Source organism: Acinonyx jubatus, chromosome D2, assembly GCF_027475565.1.
Source record: "Acinonyx jubatus isolate Ajub_Pintada_27869175 chromosome D2, VMU_Ajub_asm_v1.0, whole genome shotgun sequence".
Taxonomy (NCBI): domain Eukaryota; kingdom Metazoa; phylum Chordata; class Mammalia; order Carnivora; family Felidae; genus Acinonyx; species Acinonyx jubatus.
In genome coordinates, this window is record NC_069393.1 from 54,953,621 (window position 1) to 54,976,700 (window position 23,080).

A 23,080-nucleotide genomic window follows, 5' to 3' on the forward strand; every position below is an offset into this window, starting at 1 on the left:
TCATCAAAATAGTGTGGTACTGGTATAAAGACAAACATATAGACCAACTGAATAGAGAATCCAGAAATATATCCTTAAATGATTTTCAACAAGCATGCCAAGACTATTCAATGGAAAAAGAACAGTTTTTCAAGAAATGGAGCTGGGAAAACTGGATGTCCACAGCAAAAGAATAAAGTTGGACACTTACCTAACACCATATTAAAAAGTTAATTGAAAATGGATTTATAAACTAAATATAAGACCTAAAACTATAAAATTATTTTTAAAAAGCATAGGACAAAAGCTTCATGGCATTGGATTGAGCAACGATTTCTTGCATATGACATCAAAGTCACAGGCAACAAAAGGAAAAAAATAAACTAATGGGGGATTTCACAGAAGTTTTTACATTTTGTGTAGTAAGACTATCACCTGAGTAAAAAGGCAACCCACAGAATGGGAGGAAATATTTGCACATCATATATCTTATAAGGGATTACTAATCAGAATATATAAAGAACTCCTACAACTCAACAATAAAAAAACCCAATTCAAAAATGGGCAAAGGCCTTGAACAACATTTCTTCAAAGAAGATAGGCAATAAGCACATGAAAGATGCTCAACATCTCACTAATCATTAGGGAAATGCAAATCAAAACTACAATGAGATACCACCTCATAGTTACTACCAAAAAATAAAAAATAAGTATTCGTGAGGATGTGAAGAAATGGGAACCCTTGTACGTCACTGGAGGGAATGTAAAATGAATACAGCCACTATAGAAAACAGTATGCCCGGGGGCCCCTGGGTGGCTCAGGAGGTTAAGTGTGCAACTTTGGCTCAGGTCATGCTCTCGCAGTTCATGAGTTCAAGCCCCATGTCGGGCTCTGTGCTGTCAGCTCAGAGCCTAGAGCCCGCTTCAGATTTGGTGTCTCCCTCTCTCTCTGCCCCTCCCCAACTCGTGCTCTGTCTCTGTCTCTCAAAAATGAATAAACGTTAAAAAAAGATAGAAAGAAAGAAAGAAAGAAAGAAAGAAAGAAAGAAAGAAAGAAAGAAAGAAGTATGTCTAAAAAACAAATAATCCAGTGAAGAAATGGGCAAAAGACATGAACAGACACTTTTCCAAAGAAACATCCAAATAACAGACACATGAAAAGATGCTCAATACCACCTCACACCTGTCAGAATGGCTAAAATTAATAAGGCAGGTAACAATAAATGTTGTCAAGGATGCAGAGAAAGGAGAACATTTTTGCACTGCTGGTGGGAATGCAAACTGGTGCAGCCACTCTGGAGAACACTATGGAGGTTCCTCAAAAAATTAAAAATAGAACTACCCTATGACCCAGCAACTGCACTACTAGGTATTTATCTAAAGGATACAAAAATGCTGATTTGAAAAGGAACATGAAACCCAATGTTTATAGCAGCACTATCAACAAGAGCCAAATTATGGAAAGAGTCTAAATGTCCATCAATTGATGAATGTATAAAGAAGATGTGGTATAATATACAATGGAATATTACTCAGTGATCAAAAAGAATGAAATTTTGTCATTTGCAACAACATGAATGGAACTAGAATGTATTATGCTAAGTGAAATAGGTCAGGCAGAGAAAGACAAATACCATATGATTTCACTCATATGTGGGATTTAAGAAACAAAACAGATGAACATAGGGGAAGGGAAGAAAAATAGATAAAAACAGAGAGGGAGGGAAACCATAAGAGACTCTTAAATACAGAGAACAAACTGAGGGTTGCTGGAGGGATGGTGAGTAGGGGAATGGACTAAATGGGTGATGGGCATTAAGGAGGGCACATGTTGGGATGAGCACTGGGTGTTATATTTAAGTGATGCATTACTAAATTCTACTCCTGAAACCATTATTACACTATATGTTAACTAACTTGGATTTAAATAAAATTAAATTAAAAAAAGAAATAGCAACATAAAAAAAAAAAAAGAAAGAAGAAAAAAAACAGTATGGCAGTTCTGTTAGAATTACCATGATCCAGTAATCCCACTTCTGGGTGTATACCCAAAAGAATTGAAAGCAGTGTCTCAAAAAAGATATTTGTACATCCATGTTCATAGCAGCATTATTCACAAGAGCTAAAACATGGGAGAAATCCAAGTGTCCTCAACAGATAAATGATAAGCAAAATGCAGTATATACAATGAAAGGGATATTACTCATCCTTAAAAAAGAAGGAAATTCTGACAAGTGCTACAATATGGATGAATCTTGAAAACATTATGCTAAGTGAAATAAGCCAATCACAAAAAGTGTGATTTCTCTTATATGAAGTACTTAGTCAATTCTCTCTCAATTCTCAGTCTTTCCAGATGGCAAGATGCTAAAATTGAGAAATTCACTATCAGGAAAGTGTGCTCTAAAGAAAAAGCCAAGGATATGACTGTACAACTTTTTGTTAAAATCTTAGAAGCATCAGTGCGCCTGGGTGGCTCAGTTGGTTAAGCATCTGACTCTTGGTTTTGGCTCAGGTCATGATCTCACAGTTTGTGAGTTCGAGCCCCACATCAGGCTCCACGCTCACAGTGCAGAGCCTGCTTGGGATTCTCTCTCTCTCGCTGTCTCTCTCTCTCTCTAAAATAAATAAACATTAAAAAAAAAAAAAACAGTAATGAGGCACCTGGGTGGCTCAGTCAGTTAAGCAACCGACTTCAGTTCAGCTATGATCTAGAGGTTCAAGAGTTTGAGCCCGATATCTGTGCTGATAGCTCAGAGCCTAGAGCCTGCTTCGGATCCTGTGTCTCCCTCTCTCTCTACCCCTCCCCTGTTCTCTCTCTCTCGCTCTCTCAAATAAACATTTTTTAATAATAATAAATAAAATTAAATAAATAAAATAAAATAAAATAAAATAAAATAAAATAAAATAAAATAAAAATCTTTAGGGGCACCTGAGTGGCTCAGTTGGTTAAGCACCAGACTTTGGCTCAGGTCATGATCTCACAGTTCATGGGTTCGAGCCTGCATCAGGCTCTGTGCTGACAGCTCAGAGCCTGGAGCTTGCCTGAATTCTGTGTCTCCCTCTCTCTCTGCCCCTTCCCCACTCACACTCTTGCTCTCTCTCAAAAGTAAACATTAAAAAAATTTTTCTTTTAAAACATCAAAAGGTCAAAGTTTTCAGTCACACAAAGGACCCTTTCAAAAGAATAAAGATCCTCTCAGTCAGACCAGAGGGCCTCTGGGAAGGTTAAAGGTATTGTCCTTCAGCCTTCTCAGGAGGAGACCAAGGGAGAGAAGGGTTTGTCTTCAAAAGATTTGTATATGTGGTTTTTGTCTAATGGAGTGAAACCCTCTGAAATCCACAGAACCACGAAGTTGAAAAAGTTATATGGGCAGAAACATTGATAGTGTGGACTAAAAGGGACAAAGAGTACAAAATGAAAGCAGACTGTCAGACCCTCAAAATTCTCCTGGCAGGAAGCAGACAGAATAAACTCACTCAACTGCCAGTACAAACTGCCCTTCATGAAAAAGTAACGGTGTCCCAGGTGGGGCCAGTTATCCTACTCAGCCTCCAGGTGCCTTACTATTTCTCCCCACCTTAGTTGTTCTGAGTTTTGCCACTGTCCCATCTGGTTTCAAGTCCGAGGCAGAGACTTTTTTATTAGTCATCCTTGTAGCCCTACTGAGGATTCCACCATGCTCCAACCTCCTGTCCTATTACCACTCAAATCCCATCCCTTACCTACCTTAAAAAGTTTCTGGGAATGTTTAATCATAAAAGCCATCCCATTGTTCAACTTTGTGATATTCTCTTGAAGGTCATTGGCAGTGGCCTATTCATAGGGAAAGAAACCAAAAGAGGATTAAGAGCTGAGAAGTAAAAGAGATGTTCCATTTACTTACCAATAAGCTTATTCTTTCAAAGGTATAAGGGTTTCTATCCCGAACAAAGGTGCCTGTACTATAGTGTTTGATTCTCGAAAGGCTTTTCAGTTCAGCAAGTTTCTACTGGATTGGACATATAACCTAGAAGAGACCATGTGTCCCTGAACTCAACAAGAACCTATGAGAACCAATCTTTATTTCCTAATTCTGCTAGAGAATTATACATGCAAGCAGTGTTGATAAAGAAAATCTAGTCCAGGATCCAAAATGGGCAGGAAGAACAGAATCTGTACAAACTACCAGGGACACTGCCTCTTCAGAGAAACTGGAGTTTCTCCAAAGGTGAAAGAAAACCATCACTACTAATTGATACCAAAGGTAACATCTGTTTCTTAAAAACACAAATGGTCACTGATTCTCTTATTTCTCCTCTTTTTTAAGCACTTGAGTATCCATCTCTACTATCCCAAAGCCCTCATCCTCAACATGCATCTTTGTTACTTAATATGTTTGCTTTAACCAAGATCTCTTAATATTTTTTTTTAATGTTTATTTTTGAGAGAAAGAGAAAGCACACGAGCAGGGCAGGGACAGAGAGGGAAGGGGACAGAGGAACCCAAGCAGGCTCTGCACTGACAGCAGAGAGACTGATGTGGGACTCAAACTCAAGAACAATGAGACCATGACCCAAGCCAAAGTTGGACATTTAACCAACTGAGCCACCCAGGTGCCCCAGCATTTCTTTTTATAGACACAGATTACTCACTCTTTTTTCATGAGATCAATTGACTGGTTCTAAAATTCTTTCATTGCAGCACCTGGGTGTCTCAGTCAGTTAAGTGACCAACTCCTGATTTCAGCTCAGGTCATTATGTCACAGTTTGTGAGATCAAGCCCCGAATTGGGCTCTGTGAGGGCAGTGCAGAGCCTGTTTGAGATTCTCTCTCTACCTCTCTCACTGCCCCTCCTCCACTTGCTCTCTCTCTCTCTCTCTCTCTCTCTCTCTCTGACCCTCCCCCATTGGCTCACACTCTCTCTCTCTCAAAATAAATAAAAATAATTTTTTTAATTATTAAAATTTTTCATTAGGGGGCACCTGGGTGACTCAGTCAGTTAAGCATCCAACTCTTGATTTCGGTTCAGGTCATGATCTCACAGTTCATGGGTTTGAGCCCCCACATCAGGCTCTCACAGAGCCTGCTTGGGATTCTCATTCTCTCTCTCTCTCTCTCTCTCTTTCTCTCTCTCTCTCTCTGCCCCTCCCCTGCTTGCACTCTCTTTCTAAATAAATAAACTTAAAAAAAAAAAAAACAACAAAAAACTCATTAGGAGGCTTGATCTCCTTAATATGGACAAATGTTAGTGGGTCCTTTTCTTCTTACCCCACCCCCACCTTTGTGTGGGGTGGGGTTCTTCCTAGCCTGAAACATTACATTTTTTCACTAGTTACTTGTTAGGTAAAACATTCCACACAACTGTTCTCCTTTTTTTTTTTTTTTTTTTTTAAAGTAAACTCTATGAGGGGCGCCTGGGTGGCTCAGTCGGTTAAGTGGCCGACTTCAGCTCAGGTCATGATCTCTCGGTCTGTGAGTTCGAGACCCGCGTCGGGCTCTGTGCTGACAGCTCAGAGCCTGTTTCAGATTCTATGTCTCCCTCTCTCTGACCCTCCCCCGTTCATGCTCTGTCTCTCTCTGTCTCAAAAATAAATAAACATTTTTAAAAATAAATAAATAAATAAAGTAAACTCTATGAGCCCAAGGAGTCCAACACGGGTGGGGCTGGCACTCACAACCCCAGGATCAAGAGTCTACACTCTACCAACTGAGCCAATCAGGCATCCACAAGTGCTCTCCTTAACCCTCCTTTTCTCATTTCTTATAATCCCAAAAACCTTTTATAAATCACCATATCCTATCATCCTATCTACTTCCATTATCTTCCAAAACCTTATAAGTGATAAAATACTAATTTACGCCCAGTTTACAGAGGAAGAGCCTAAGCATAACAAGGGTAAAGGACACAGATAACATAGCTGGTTTGCAGCTTCCAACCCAAGTGTTCTGGCTCCCAATTCCAATATGCAATAAAACTTATATTATGAATGTGCAGGAATAGAAAGCTGTACACCTCCAGGTCAAAAATTAGTTCAAAAGACATTTAATAATTTATTTCTCATGTAAGTCACTGAGAAAGCCATGGTCTCAGTAATAAAAAAACACATTCAGCTTTATCCGAGGAGAGCATATCTACAGAAAATAGAAGGGTTAGGATAAGGAAGGATTGCTCGGGGCGCCTGGGTGGCTCAGTCGGTTAAGCATCCGACTTCAGCCCAGGTCACGATCTTGCGGTCCGTGAGTTCAAGCCCCGCGTCGGGCTCTGGGCTGATGGCTCAGAGCCTGGAGCCTGCTTCTGATTCTGTGTCTCCCTCTCTCTCTGACCCTCCCCCATTCATGCTCTGTCTCTCTCTGTCTCAAAAATAAATAAACGTTAAAAAAAAATTAAAAAAAAAAAAAAAAAGGAAGGATTGCTCTATCATCTTACCTGAGGGCTTAGTGACATTATCCAGTAAAATTGTATGGCTCTAGTCTAAATTTATGCCATTCAATCTTCAGATATCAATTTGATTTCTCAAGAAGGCGTATATATTGACCAGCCAAAACAAATATTCTATTTTAGTTAGTAGCTATAATTTTCCACTAAAAGCTTCCACTAATAAATGTCTTTCAGCTTTATCAGAAATTGATTTACACATGAGGTTAACAGGAATTGGCCCCTCATGTTAGGTGACTCTTAAACGAATTAATAAAGTATGTCCCTAACCTTGTAAAGCTGAAGAGTAGACCTTGGACCCTTGATAACCTCACCAAGATACAGCCAGAGGATTAGGACCAGCCCAAGAAAACCAAGCACTCTTTGCTCGTCCCCTCAACACTCACATTTTTCGGCCACAGGACATGGGGTGCAAACATAAGGGCAAGGTTATAAGCAGACATCTTATTCTTGTCTTGTTTCTTTGCTGTCTGGTACAGGAGATCAAGCAATAACTTCAGCAAGTTACGATTAGGTGGAGGGAGAATGAGGAAGAGCAACTGGAGAGCCTCAATTTGCCGCTCCTTATCTGGTACATTGGTCTTGTTTCCTTTATCATCAAACTGCATCAAATCTTGAGGACAAAAGAAACGATTGCAAAGGAGGGAGAAAATACAAGCAAGAAAAATCAACATGTCTACTATTATCCTCCCCTGAACTCCAATCAAAATGAGAAGAAAGATGTGGTGCATGGGGGGCTCAGTCAGTTAAGCGTCCAACTTCAGCTCAGGTCACGATCTCTAGTTCGTGGGTTCCAGCATTGCATCGAGCTCTGTGCTGACAGCTCAGAGCCTGGAGCCTGCAGCCTGCTTCACATTCTGTGTCTCCCTTTCTCTCTCTGCCCCTCCCCAGCTCACATTCTGTCTCTCTCTCAAAAATAAGTAAACATTTAAAAAATTAAAAAAAAAAAAAAAGAAGAAGAAGAAGAAAGGGGCGCCTGGGTGGCTCAGTCGGTTAAGCGTCCGACTCTTGATTTGGGCTCAGGTCATGATCTCACAATTTGTAAGTTTGAGTCCAACGTTGGGCTCTGTGCTGACTGTGGAAAGCCTGCTTGGGATCCTCTCTCTCCCTCTCTCCCTCTCTGCCCCTCTCTCCCATTCATTATCTCCCTCTCAAAATAAATAAATAAACTTAAAAGAAAAGAAGAAAAAAAGAATCAGGCATAAACAGAATTTAGAGCAAAATATAATAACAAATAGTGTCAATACAGTTCAATAATAAAAAGACCAAAATTTTTAAATGGGCAAAAGATTTGGGTTTTTTTTTAATATAATTTATTGTCAAATTGGATTACATACAACACCCAGTGCTCATCCCAAGTGCCCTCTTCAATGCCCATCACCCATTTTCCCCTCTCCCCCACCCCCATCAACCCTCAGTTTGTTCTCTGTATTTAAGAGTCTCTTATGGTTTAAATGGGCCAAAGATTTGAATAAACGTCCTCCAAAGAAGATATATGAATGGCCAATAAGCACTTGTATACTGTTTCATTTGCTATCAGTGCGATGTAAATTAAAACCACAATGAGAGACTACTTCATACCTCCTAGTATGACTATAACCCAAAAAACTGAAAATAACAAGTGTTGGCAAAAATGTTGAGAAAATTAAACCCTCCTACATTGCTGGTAGGAATGGAAAATGGTACACTTTGGAAAACAGTTTGTCAGTTCCTCAAAAAGCTAAACATAGCGTTACCATATGACCTGGCAATTCTACTCCTAGGTATATATTCTTAGCTATACAGAGAGATGAAAACATGTCCAAAAAGATCTTTGATAATGCTACCCTCTTCACTTTTCCTCACACAGGGAAAGAAATATGAGAGTGAATTATGCCCTGATAACAGGATAATCTAGGAGCTCCTCATGGCATCAGAATCACTGTTTCTCCCCTAAGAGGCTACATAGGTTATCAATAAAAACAGTCCCCTGGATAATCAGAATTTCAAACAATACAAATAACCATTTGGATATAAATCATATAGACCCAAAAATAGTTAGTATGTTGTTTAAACTATTTAACTTCAATAATAAATCCAAGTTTAGGAAAGGCAGGTATTATTTCTAGAAACTATTCCTTGTTAATATGAAACCAAAAACAAAAATACCTTCCAGTTATCAGCAAGGCATATCAAATGCTACAACTGTGCCACACCTCAATATGATTGCAAAGAAGTGTGAGTCATGGGTGGTGGAGCGGAGGATTTCAAGTATGGCACTAAATTAACTCAAAGTAAACGGAACGAACATTGTTCATATTAACACTTATAAAAAACGTACCAATATTTTCCATATCTTTTTCAAGATCCAAGTTTATTTCTCTCCAAAATAATTATAAAGTTATAAAACATTTTAATAACATTTACTCATTTGTATAACCTGAATGTCCTGAGAGTGCTAAAAAGAAAATCTAATCTTAATTAGAGGTTAGAAATTCAAAGCTAGTTTTTTAAGTAGTAAAAATTATTCAACAGTAAAAATAATCTTATATTTTACTTAAAATTAAAAGAAAGAGGAAAATACCCAAGGGCAGAAAATCAAGTAAGTGCAGTATAGATTTTGATGTCATGTGCGCTTAGAGCCTATAGCAGCCTAACAGCTGTGCAATTCAAGAATGAATTCCCAGGGCGCCTGGGTGGCTCAGTCAGTTAAGCGGCTGACTTCGGCTCAGGTCATGATCTCGCGGTCCGTGAGTTCGAGCCCCGCGTCGGGCTCTGTGCTGACAGCTCAGAGCCTGAAGCCTGTTTCAGATTCTGTGTCTCCCTCTCTCTGACCCTCCCCCATTCATGCTCTGTCTCTCTCTGTCTCAAAAATAAATAAACGTTAAAAAAAAATTTTTTTTAAAAAAAATGAATTCCCTACCATACAAGCATAAAAGAGAATGAGGTAAATATGAGCTGAAAATGGAACATCCTCCAAGATATATCAAGTGAGAAAAGCAACCCACAGAACCATGTATTTAATACCCTACCACTACCAATACCTAAAAGAGAGAAAAAGAATATATGTAAGTATTTGTTTGTAAATGTATAAAATACCTCTGGAAGGATACATAAGAAATCAATAGCAATGGTTGCCTCCAAGAAGAAAATCTGGGTACTGGGGGACAGGGGCAGGAAGAGAGGCTTTTCACTCTATACTTTTAAATCTTTTGAATTTTGAACCATGTGAATGTATTGCCTATTTAGAAAACAAAATTATTTTCAAAAAACAAGTCTCCTAGATTAGAGATGATCTCAACTGAGGCATAATAATACTTAATATTAGCAAATGCCTCAAGCCAAGGTAAATATAGCAAACCTATAACCATCTCAGGTATGTGAATCAATCCAATGAAAAGCATTCATTTATTGAGCAACTAAAATGTTCAAAGCACAATGTTAGGATCTATCAGAGATACAAAAATAAATAAAATCCGGCTTTTATTTTCAAAGAAGCTGATTTAGCAAGAAAAACACCTGATTAAAACTAAACTGGCCAATACCACCCAGAGAGCCCCAAATACCATGAATTCTTAACCAATTTTGGCAGAAGTATTACTGTGGGTTACAAACAACAGAAAATTCCAAACAACTTTACTCAACTAAAAGAAATGTATTCATTTACATCTCCTTCTCACCTCCTATACTCACCAGCAATTTTGAGGTGTGCATGGAAATGTTTATGAGTCAGCAGCGGCTCAGGTAACTCTCCTAGAAACATCTTCAGCAAGGTAGCAACATCATTTGAATGAAACTCCCCTGATTCCAAGTCAATATCAGTTCCATTATTGAGAGCATCTCTTAAAATCTGCTGTCGGACACTATTCCCTGGTACTCTAAACAAACCCTCTACTCTCAAGTCTGTTTAGCATGGAAAAAGAACAGAAGACATGCAAAAAGGAAGCAAAAAGAGAAATTACAATTAAAACAATTGATCTAGAAGACTACTTTACACTTGAAGGACCCTTTATAAACACCTTGAAGGAGATTACCCCACCACCACCACCACCATTTTCCCAGAGAAGTTTAGAATCTACTGGCCCTTGAGGAGACTTATCTGAACATCCCTGAGCACCTGGACATGGTCTGCCTCAGGCACATCTGGAGACTGAATTTAACCTGAACAATGATTAGAATGAGCTTGAAAAATAAGTGGGAAGAAAGCCAAATCTTCCAGAAGTCCCCTTCCCTTTGGCCATCCCAGACTTTGTTTAGAGGTGCTAAATTCATCTGTGGAAGTGTGTTGCCCTGTAAATGGTTTCCCAGCCCAAAATGAATTTGGAGTCTCTGCACTGTCCCAGAAATTAGAACTCTAACCTGTCAGATCACCTTTCAGTCTGAGATTCCCAGAAGCTTAGGATCATCGCAACTAAACTGTTCTCCCCTGTCAACTAGGTTCTAAGCTAACCTAAGAGGATTTAAAAGGGGGAGGGGGGCGGAATTATAGTTTTGGTCTGATCTAGAAGAAGCATAAAAGTTCATATTTTCAGCTGAGGTATACATTTATCTTTGTATAGCCTCCTAATTCAGGGGTTCAAGTTCAAATGCCTACAAGGGCGGGCAGGTAACAGTAAATGAATGAATAGGAACCAAAACAAACTGGAGAGCACATAGCTGTGCTCCAGTTGATTGTATCCAAGTGGGGGCCCCAGGATGCTAGATCTTCCTATACCAAAAGAATTTTGAAAACCTGGACTTCCACCAGTAACTAATTTTATTTTTATTTTAATACTTTGCCAAGCAAACAACACATGAACATAGAGGACGCAAGTCCTTACATTATCGGTTTACAACCTCTGCTCTAGCTCCTACCACAGTGCCCCACATAAATAAGTCATAAATAGGGGTGCCTAGGGGCGCCCATGTGGCTCAGTCATGATCTCGCAGTTTGTGAATTCAAGCCCCATGTCAGGCTCTGTACTGACAGCTCAGAGCCTGGAGCCTGCTTCAGATTCTGGGTCCCCCTCTCTTTCTGCTCTTCCCCCACTCACACTCTTATCTCTCAAAAAATGAATAAATATTAAAAATTTTTTAAAACAAATTCTCTCTGAAAAGAAATTTAAGAAGAAATATATTTAGAAACATGCCACCTAAAATTATAACTGGTTAGTGTCTTATGTTCATTAGCACCTACTAACTCAAGGAAGTTCATACAAAACTGACAACTCTTCATTAACACAGAACAACAAAATCCTGAGTAGTCTTACTTTTGTGTAGATACTCAATCAGTTGGTATATCTGGGCAATGCCTTCTTCCGTCAATGGGGATCCAAATACCACTCCTTTTTCTAAAAAAACATACAACAGGACAGGGCTATATTTTCCACAAATAGTACAAAATCATCATTCTTAAAACCACTCAAGCATCCTACATAACAATCCAGCAAATGTTTTCACACGTTCAGTAAACAAAAACCTTAAAGCTGTTAGTGCCCCCAAAAATGCAACAACTCTCAATCAACTCTGCATGTTTAAGATTAAACTGTAGGTTCCCTGAAGGCAAAAACTATCTTCTTAAGTAACAATACTTAGCATATTGATAATTAGCTTAAAAATAAAAAATAGAACTTAGAGCCATGATTGTCAAAGTATGACAGACTATCCACTAGAGTATAGGGTCTAATCTATTGTCATGTTTAAACATTTTTCTCTACCTTAAATGATTTTCTTATGTTTAATGAAATAGTACCTCTTAATATCTTATCGAAAGTAGTGCTACAATTTATTTTCTAGGGAGGCTTTTATTTTGGGTGACTCATAGCTCTTTGATAATGCCTTATCAAAGCATTCCATAGAATAAAAACATTTGAGAACTGCAATAAAAAATGTTCATTCTTGGGGCGCCTGGGTGGCTCAGTCGGTTAAGCGTCCAACTTCGGATCAGGTCATGATCTCACCGTCTGTGGGTTCAAGCCCCATGTCGGGCTCTGTGCTGACAGCTCAGAGCCTGGAGCCTGCTTTGGATTCTGTCTCCCTCTCTCTCTGCCTCTCTCCCGTTCGCATGGTCTCTCTCTCTCTCTCAAAAATAAATAACCATTAAAAAAAAATTTTTTTTAATGTTCATTCTTTACTCTCCCGCTATGTTATAGGGCATGAAAATCAAGGTGCCTCTGATAACTACCTAAACTAAATCATGTCATCTCTCTCAGGGACCGATATACTTGCTTTAACTTAATCTATTTTTTAAAATTTTTTATTACTATTACTTAAGATTTTACTACTTATGAAAATGAGAAAAATGACCAAAAAATACTTTAAATAACAGCAACTCAGTGAATGTGCAGATGTTAGGAATAAAGCCCAGGGAGCAGCTGAGACCTGCCCACCCTTCACAGACACATCCCCTACCTTTCCGCTTGAGAGACATCAGAGACCGGAAGAATCCCGGTGCTGGGCTGGCCCCACCAGGCAACTTAAGGTCCACTTCCCCCATCAGCTGAGCCAACTCAGTTCCAGGTAAGTCGATGAGCCTCGTGATATTGCTGACCACCAACTCGGTGAACACCTCAGGTTTCTCATGTCGGAGTCTCTCCACAAAAAAATCAGGATTGAAGATAATGGGCTGCCCTCGAAGGGAAGAATCATTGCAGATAACAAAATTACAGATAGCATCACTGAAAAAAATGAAACAGAAGACTCGTTAGGGGGATCATTTCTGTATGCTTCTCATGCTCTCTAAGCCATATAATTATTCACTCTTTCTGTGGATTAATCTACATATTGGTCTTTTGAAAAACCTAATCCATAATCTGCTGACTGTACAAAAGAAGACAATTTGAGCTTGTTGCTGTTTAGGTTATACCCACGCAACTACTTAGGAATTTCATTCAAAACAATTTTTCTTTAATGTTTATTTTTGAGAGAGAGAGAGACAGAGAGAGAGAGAGAGAGAGAGAGAGGGGCAGATTGTGAGTAGGGGAGAGCCAGAGTGAGAGGGAGACATGGAATCCGAAGCAGGCTCCAGGCTCTGAACTGTCAGCACACAGCCCAATGCAGGGCTCAAACCCACAAACCGCAAGATCATGACCTGAGCCAAAATCAGACACTTAACCAACTGAGCCACCCAGGCGCCCCGTGTAATTTCATCTGATAAAAAGACACCAAGGGGCTCCTGGGTGGCTCAGTCGATTAAGCATCCAACTCTTGATTTCTGCTCAGGTCATGATCTCACGATTCTTGAGATTGAACCCTACATCAGGCTCTATGCAGACAGTCCAGGGCCTGCTTGGGATTCTCTCTCTCTGTCCCCCCTCAGCTTGCACACATGTGTGCATGCTTGCTCTCTCTCTCTCTCTCAAGATAAATAAAACACTCTAAAAAATTAAATTAAATTAAAAAAGAAAAGACACCGGGGCACCTGGTTGGCTCAGTGGGTTAAGCATTCAATTTCAGCTTGGGTCATGATCTCACAGTTTGTGGGTTCAAGCCCCACATCGGGCTCTGTGCTAACAGCTTGGAACCTGGAGCCTGCTTCAGATTCTGTGTGTTCCTCTCTGTCCCTCCTCTACTCATGCTGTCTCTCTCTCAAAATAAATAAACATAAAAAAAATTATACTATTTCCCATGCATCATCCCAACTGTTCACAGTACCACATTTAGGCCAGTCTCAAATGCCACAGAAACACATGATAGTAAGCATAAAACTATAAAAGAGCTAAAACTACATCTAAATAGTGTAGTAGACATTTTGGAGACATTTACTCTACCCATAGGGTTCTTTGGTTCCTGGGTCCCTATACAGGCATTTTCTAATAATCAGCTCCCTTTAACTGAGTCAGCTGCCCTTGGATTCTATTCCTCATAATTGGAAAGCCTTCCCCAGAATGAAAAGCCTTCACCTTTACAGGTATATAAAATAAATTAATTCCATCTTACCCAGGTCCAGAAATAGGCTTGTGGGGGTTTTTTTTGTTTGTTTTTTTTTTATTATTTATTTTGAGAGAGAGAGGCAGAAAGAGAGAAAGAGGTAAAGTCTCAAGCAGGTCCTGCACTATCAGCAGAGAGCCCACGCAGGACTCAAATTCACAAACCGTGACATCATGACCTGAGCTGAAATTAAGAGTCAGATACTCAACCAAGCCACCCAGGTGCTCTAAGAAATAAGTTTTATTTTACAATCCTTCAACTCTAGGGTGCCTGAGTGGCTCAGTCAGTTAAGGGTCCAACTCTTGATTTTGGCTCAGGTCATGATCTCACGGTTCATGAGTTCGAGCCCCTCATGGGCTCTGCGCTGACAGCACAGGGCCTGCTTAAGACTCTCCCTCTTTCTCTCTCTCCCTCCCCCACACATATTCTGTCTCTCTCAAAAATAAAACAAAATAAAATCCTCCAAGTCTAGATGCCTCTGCCCATCATCTAAGTCCAACCTTTGTTCAGACAGTTTCTTCTCTCTAGGGCACTTGGCAAACTTCTACATCTTGCTCCTAATTTCACTTTTCTGTCACTAAATAATACTAAGCTGATATGTTCTGTGGGCCCCTGATCTTAGCTGGTTTTCCACTCCTACATTACTCAGGCTGCACTCCTGGCAAAGTTCCTTTGACTCTCAGGAAATATTTTCTTCCCTATTCATTGTTTTCTAATACCTAACTACTATACTCCTTTGTACTTCATGTGATTCCACATGTCTGATAGCAGACACAACAACACTTGTTTGTATCCATTATCAATTATCTCTAATGGCTTGTTCTAACCCTTATTATATAAAGGCATCTACTATATAACCAAAGAGTAGAACACAAGCCAGAAAGGACTAGTCATCACGTCTGCCAGGCGAAGTCAAAATCCACCTGACACACACAAACATTCCCACAATAAAAAAATAAATTAAAAAAATCACAACTTAAAGTCTTCCACAACATCCTAGGTACCAAAATACTGTTGAAGGAAAAATAACACTCTAAATTTTAAATATCAGTGATCTAAATCCACTTTGTCAACACTACCTGGATAATTTTTAACAATGGCATAATGAAAACAAGGCATGGGAAAACTTCAAAGTTTGTCACTACTTCCTTGAAAAATTACCACATAACTTCAATCAACAGCCCAAATCTTCAATTGGTGGCTACTAATTCCTTCTTTTCTCTGGAATGACAATATAAGAATTCATGTAAAAATTTTAAATTATGCATATTCTCAAGCCAAAGAGTCAGTAAAGAAAGACACCTTAACCTGCTTATCTCTTCAACCTTTTTACACACAAAGAAAGGTTATTTTCCCTGTAAATATGCCAATGATGAGAAGCCAATTAAGCCAATTAAAACCAAAAGTAACCATTGGCAAAACCTCTTTTTTTTTTTTAATGTCAGCTTATTTCAGTTAAAAACCAATAGTCAATATAAAACTACTGTTTATAATCACTGCCAATCAGAAATCACTACTCTGAGACAGCCAGAAAAAATCATGAAATGTATCAGCACTGAAAAGATTCTTATAATTTACTGAGGCTAAACTATCATTTTACGGATTTCACACTCCTTTTAATTCTGAAAAACAGATTTCAGATCAAATTAGTTCTAACGTATATATACATGAATAGCATCCATTATACCCCTGAAGTAGAACCACATACAGACATATAACTTTCAGATCTTTAGTTTATTAATATCCAGAGAAATACTCGGTTAAAATTCTAAAGTTTCCATCACAGATGACCCTCCAGCACTAAACTGGATCACATACACATGTGAGAAAGGAACTAGAAGCACAAAGCCCTAGCTACATAGTTTCTCAACAGAGTCCTTCCTGCCTGGCCATTAGCCCCCAAGTGTGCCCCCTCCTAAACAGGTAGAACTGGTAGAAGAATAAGTAATTCAAGGCTGCCCCTACCTACTCACAAAGAATACCAGAAAAATTCCCTTGGAGTCCTAACACACAGGTCACAAATAAGCAATCTCCTCTTTTCTCCTTCTGCTTTTCCTCCCCTTCCTTCTCCTGATCATGCACTCTTGTTCTGCCCTACTTTAATATCTTTAACCTAGTTTTTTGTTTCCTCTTCCTCACTTTTTCTGAGGGGGGCATCTGGTAAGACAGGATGTAAGAGAGAGAAATGGTTAAAAAAGAAGTAAAATGGAAGATGAGAGGTGGAAAAGACAGATACAGTGGGATACATTTTTTTAATTACCCCCATACCACACAGCCCACTAATCCCTTTCCGCAGAATACACAATATCACAATACAAAGGTAAGAATATCAAGGAACACATTAAGAACTTAAGAGATTTCTAGGACTAACAAAAAAATACTACATTTAAGCAAAAACAACTTCCTACTCTATGGTATCTTATTTTAAAACAAAGTCTAAGTTTGCTCAAGTTCAAGAAAAAAATTTAATTTCTTACATAAGTGCTGAAAGCTTCTGATGAGGCATTGGTAAATCGAAGAGACAGGAAAAAAGCTTTCTCCTTGTTTGTTATGACAAAGGAGCCTTCCTTTCCCTGCCCCATCACAGCCTACACAAATTCCAGACATGTTAGAGGATACAAGGGCATATTATGGGGCCTGAAAGGCAGTACTTATCAGGACTCTAAGCACTCATCTGCAAGTAGGAACAAAACAGAAATTAAAAACTGGACCAGTTCATTGTATTTGCCAATGCGTACTTGAAACTCAACAGTAGTTCCGCATCCACTGAAAATTGTATTAGATAAAACAATCACATAACGTAAGAGTATAAGGACAAGTAGTTTTATAATATGGAGAGGATGATCCCTACCTCACATCATACACAAAAGACAAATTCCAGACAGAACAAAGATCTAAATATAAAAAGTCAAACTTTAAAAAGTTTAGAAAAGAGCAAAGAATAAATGAGACAGAGGAAATGTCTTAAACAAGGCATAAAAAGCACAATCCACAAAGAAAAAATTGATATATTTAACTACATTAAAACTTTAAATGTCAGTACAACAAATGGCATTATGAACAAAGTTCTTTAAAAAAGAAATCAAAATGCCTCTGGAGAGAGGAACAGGAATGAAAGAACAGGAGTGGGAGAAAAACTTTTCACTGTATGCTCTTTTGTATTTTCTGCATTTTTGATTCATGTGAACATACTACTCATTCACATACATAAATAAATAGATTTAAAACTTTAAGGGGTGCCTGGATAGCTCAGTTGGTTAAATATCCGACTTCAGCTCAGATCATGATCTCATGGTTTGTGAGTTCAAGCCCGTGGAGCTCTGTGCAAACAGCTCAGAGCCTGGAGCCTGCTTTAGGTTCTGTGTCTCCCTCTCTCTCTCCCCCTCCCCCTGCTCACACTATCTCTCTGTCTATCTCTCTCAAAAATAAATACGCATTAAAAAATTTTTTTAATAAAACTTTAAAATAACAAAATAAAAGGCATAAACTGGAAAAAAATATTTGTCATGCATATAAAAGGATTAGTATTCAGAATTCATCACTCTAAAATTTTATGTCTAAAATTTATAAGAAAAATACACTCGGGGCACCTGGGTGGCTCAGTCAGTTAAGCGGCAGACTTCGGCTCAGGTCATGATTTCGCGGTCTGTGAGTTCGAGCCCCGCGTCCGGCTCTGTGCTGACAGCTCAGAGCCTAGATCCTGTTTCAGATTCTGTGTCCCCTCTTTCTGACCCTCCCCCATTCATGCTCTGTCTCTCTCTGTTTCAAAAATAAATAAACGTTAAAAAAAAATTTTTTTTTTAAAAAAAAGAAAAATACACTCAACTCAAAGAAAATTAGACAAAAGATATGACGAAGTAATTCACCAAAGAGGAGCCCTAAGTGACTGACAAACATGAAAGGAATCTCAACTCTAAAAATTATAAGGATAGAAGCACGTGGGTGGCTCAGTCGGTTAAGCAACCAACAGGCTCAGGTCATGATCTCATGGTTCATAAGTTCAAGCCCTGCATTGAGCTTTGAACTGACATTGCAGAGTCTGCTTTGGATTCTCTGTCTCCCTCATTCTCTTCCCCTCCCCTGTTTGCACTCTCTCTCAAAAATAAGTAAACATTAAAAGAATTTTTTTTTTAATTACAATAGTTGGGGTGCCTGGGTGGCTCAGTCAGTTAAACGTCCAACTTCGGGCTCAGGTCATGATCTCATAGTTCATGGGTTTGAGCCCCACATCGGGCTCTGTGTTGACAGCTCAGAGCCTGGAGCCTATTTCGGATTCTGTGTCTCTGTCTCTCTCTCTGCCCCTCCCTTGCTCGTGCTCGCTCTCTCTCTCTCTCTCTCAAAAATAAATAAAACATTTTAAAAATAAATAAATAAATATGGGGCGCCGGGGTGGCTCAGTTGGTTAAGCGACTGACTTCAGCTCAGGTCATGATCTCACAGTTTGTGAGTTCGAGCCCCGCATCAGGCTCTGTGCTGACAGCTCAGAGCCTGGAGCCTACTTCAGATTCTATGTCTCCCCCGATCTCTACCCCTCCCCTGCTCACGCTCTGTGTCTCTCTGTCTCTCAATAATAAATAAACGTTAAAAACAATTTTTTAAATAAATAAATAAATATCACAAGGGTAAAGCAAATTGAAGAATGGTACCTTTCCCCATCCATCATTTTGGCAAAAACTATCAGATTTAGGCATTATCTTTTTATTCCTAGTTTGCTAAGGGTTGGTTATTTATTTATTTATTTATTTATTTATGTATTTATTATCATGAGTCAGTGCTTAATTTTATCAATTTTTGTGCATCTATTAATATGACTTTTCTCCTTTATTTTGTTGATGTGGTGAATGACATTGATTAATGTTAAGCCAATTGTGCATCTCTAGAATAAATGTAATATTGTTATGATATATCATTTTTATATATTGTTGAATTTGGTTTGCTAATATTTAGATTTCTCTACATTCATTCATAAGTGAGAAAGTCATGGAATTGCTTTCCAAAAGTATAGAGTTCCTATGAAATCTTTCATTAAGCCAAAATGGCATAAAGTGAAGAAGCAGTCACCATTAACTCATATGGAAATTTTTTTTTGCATCTTGACCCCCAAAATAACCCCTCTTAGTCTTTTCAGATCCCTTAGGACCTATAACTCACAGATCCTCACAGACACAGTTCAGAGTTATGGCAGCTTGCTACTGAGATGCTAAGTGCAGTGGGAAGGAGCTTGGTGGGGCCACTCTCGTTGATCAGGCTCTGAGCCGCCTCTATAATGGCTCCATGGAAAATAAACGCTGAATACTATTTTCATTTCTTTGCCTTTTTTCATAAAAATGGAAATCCTCTTTGGATTGCTTTCAGTTAGTGAAAATAGGCACTAATGGAGGTCCCTCATAAAAGCGGCCAAACACAGACGGTCAAAATGCAGGTGATACCTGTGCAGTGGCGCCACCACCCGTCCACAGTTTCACTTTCTGGGGTCCACAGATAATCTTCCTCTGACCTATCATCAGAAGGTCAACAGTAGTCTAACAACTACCACAATGCCTACATCACTCACCTCACGTCTCACTGCACAGGCATATTTTCATCTCACATCATCACAAGAAGGGTGAGTACAGCACAAAAGATACTCTGAGAGAAAGACTACACGCACATAATTTTTATTATAGTATAACTGTTCTATTTGATTGTTATTTATTGCCCTATTGTATCTAGTTTTTGTTATTAATCTCTTAATATGTCTAATTTATACATTAAACATTATCATAGCTATGTACATATAGGAAAAAAGTATATATGGGGTTCAGTACTATCCATAGCTTCAGCCATCCACTGGGGGGTCTTGGAACATATCCCCCATGGACAGAATGGGACTACTGTATTGTCTTCATTAGGTTTTATATAAAGGTTGTGCTGGCCTGGGGCACCTGGGTAGCTCAGTCAGTTAGGCATCCAACTCTTGATTTCAGCTCAGGTCATGATCTCACAGTTTGTGAGATGGAGCCCCACATCAGACTCTGCACTGACAGTGTGGAGCCTGCTTAGGATTCTCTCTCTCTCTTTCTCTCTCTCTCTCTCTCTCTCTCTCTCAAAATAAATAAATAAACATAAAAAAAACAGATTGTGTTTCCATATAAAATTAGTTGGGGAATATGTCTTGTTTTTCTATTTTCTGAAAAAGTTTATGTGAGATTGATGTTATTGCTTCTTTAAATATTTGATCAAATTGGCTGATGAAGCCATCTAAACCTAGAGCTTTCTTTGTGAGGTTTTTAATTATATATTCAATTTACTTTATGTTACAGGACTATTCAAATTTTCTATTTCTTCTTACATTAATTTTGGTTAAGCTGGACATTTCTAGGACTTTGTCTATTTCACATAAATGTTCAAGCTTTATTGGCATAAACTTGCTTATAATATCCTCTTAGGTACTTTTTTTTAAAGATTCCTTATTTTTTATTATTTTTTTAAATACTTATTTATTTTGAGAGCGAAAAAGAGAGAGCATGCATGTGTGCAAGCAGGAAAGAGGCAGAGAGAGGGGGAGAGAGAGAATCCCAAGCACCCTCCACGTTATCAACACAGAGCCCAAGGCAGGGCTCAAACTCACCAACCATGAGTCATGACCTGAGCCAAAATCAAGAGTCGGACACTTAATCAACTGAGTCACCCAGGCACCTCCTCCTTTTAGGTATTTTTTAATGATTCCTCTTAAGAACTACAAAGTTACATAATGATGTCCTTCTCTTTGTTCCTGATATTGATAATTTATGTTTTCTCTTTTAATTTATGAATCTTATTAGAGGTTTATTATTCGTTTTGTCAAGGTTACGGCTTTTGATTTTGCTGAATCCCTCTATCACGTATTTGCTGTTTATTTCATTAATTTCTGCTCTTATCTTTATTGCTTCCTTTCTTTACTGGATTCAGGGTAAAGGTGGCACTGCAAATCAGTGGGGAATCAATGACCTTTTGACTAAATGGTGTGGGACACTTGGCTATCTACAGGAGGAAAAAGTGAAAATTGACCTCTATCACACAATATACACAAAGATCATCAATTGCAGGTGAGTGGCAGATCTAAAGGTGAATAGCAGAACCATAAACCTACTAGAAGGTAATATAGAAGAATACATTCTTGAACTGAAGCTGAGGAAATTTTTTAAATAGTTTTTAAATACCGCATTAAAAATATTAACCACAAGGGGGCACCTGGGTGGTTCAGTCAGTTAAGCATCTGACTTGGTTTCCGCTCAGGTCATAATCTCACAGTTTCATGAGTTCAAGCACAGAGCCTGATTGAGATTCTCGGTCTCCCTCTCTCTTTGCCCCATCCCTACTCATGCTGTTTCTGTCTCTCAAAATAAATAAATAATCTTAAAATATACATATATTAACCATAAAGGTACCTGGGTGGCTCAGTTGTTTGAGCATCCAACTCTTGATTTTGGCTCAGGTCATGATCCCAGGGTCATGGGATCAAGCCCATGTCAGGCTCCATATTGAGCGTGGAGCCTGATTAAGAGTTTCTCTCTCTCTCTCTCTCTCTCTCTCTCTCCCTCTGCCCCTCTCTTCCACACACACTCTTTTTCTTTCTCTTAAAAAAAAAGAAGAAACAAACCCAATAGAAAAACAGGCATGAAATTTCAATAAAATCTCATTAAAAAATTAGCCAAATGGCCCATATATTCATAAAGAAAAAAAACTGTTCAATATCATTAAATGTCAAGGAAATGCAAATTTTAAAACAATGACATACTATTATCCAACAGAATGACTAAAATTAAAAAGAATGACAATACCAAAGCTTAGACAAACTGACAGTAACTCTTTTATACTGATAGTGAGGCTATAAATTGGTACAAGCATTTTGGAAAACTGTTTGGTCTTATCTACTAAAGTTGAACAAAAGTGTATCCTGTGACCCCAGCAATTCTAAAACATGTCTAATGTATGCAGCCACGTGTGCACCAAAATCATTAGTAGAAACATTAATTTCTAAACAGCCAAAATATCCAGAATGATTCCTTAAATTGTGGCATATATAATGGTATATTTTACAGCAATGAAAATGAGCAAACTCCAGTCACATGCACCATCATGAATGAATCTCACATGTAATGATGAGCAAAAGAAGTCTCTCATACCACACACACACACACACACACACACACACACACACACACAGACTACTTAGTATGCAAGACCATTTACATCAAATTTTGAGAACAGACAAAACTATATTATTTAGCAATACTTACTTAAGTGGTAAAATTGTAAAGAGAAGGAAAGATATATTTACCATAAAATTCAGGAAACTGGCTACCTTTGAGGAGTAGTAATTAAGAAAAGGAGGCAAAAAGGGGAGTTGAGGGGAGTTTCCAGGGTGCTAGCACTATTCTTGTGATAAATCATGGAGCTATGGGAAAAAGGAGCTTCATTTGAATGACTTATAGCTAATGTTAAGGTTTACTGAAGCTGGGCAATAGGAAAATACTGATCATATTATTCTACATTCTTGTATGTAGAACCACATCTTCCAAGATAAATCTTTTTTTTTTAATTTTTTTTTTTAACGTTTATTTATTTTTGAGACAGAGAGAGACAGAGCATGAACGGGGGAGGAGCAGAGAGAGAGGGAGACACAGAATCGGAACCAGGCTCCAGGCTCTGGGCCATCAGCCCAGAGCCCGACGCGGGGCTCGAACTCACAGACCGTGAGATCGTGACCTGAGCTGAAGTCAGATGCTTAACCGACTGAGCCACCCAGGCGCTCCCTTCCAAGATAAATCTTA

The 23,080-nt window shown here is 38.7% G+C and overlaps 1 protein-coding gene across 4 annotated transcripts in view; it reads right to left on the reverse strand.

The window, feature by feature from the left end:
• ARHGAP19 (Rho GTPase activating protein 19) overlaps positions 1–23,080 on the reverse strand; it is a 78,708-nt gene that overhangs the window by 29,299 nt on the left and 26,329 nt on the right. For 2 of the 4 annotated variants that reach the window (XM_015062954.3, XM_053206875.1), the window contains 5 exons: positions 12,768–13,033; positions 11,627–11,707; positions 10,071–10,280; positions 6,785–7,011; positions 3,710–3,796 (listed from right to left, as the gene is read on the reverse strand). In XM_015062954.3, coding sequence (XP_014918440.1) covers positions 3,710–3,796; positions 6,785–7,011; positions 10,071–10,280; positions 11,627–11,707; positions 12,768–13,033 — 871 coding nt within the window. Of the gene's footprint in view, positions 1–3,709; positions 3,797–6,784; positions 7,012–10,070; positions 10,281–11,626; positions 11,708–12,767; positions 13,034–15,364; positions 15,661–16,762; positions 17,041–23,080 lie in introns of those variants that run through there. The other 2 variants (XM_027062743.2, XM_053206876.1) reach the window with 2 other exon arrangements.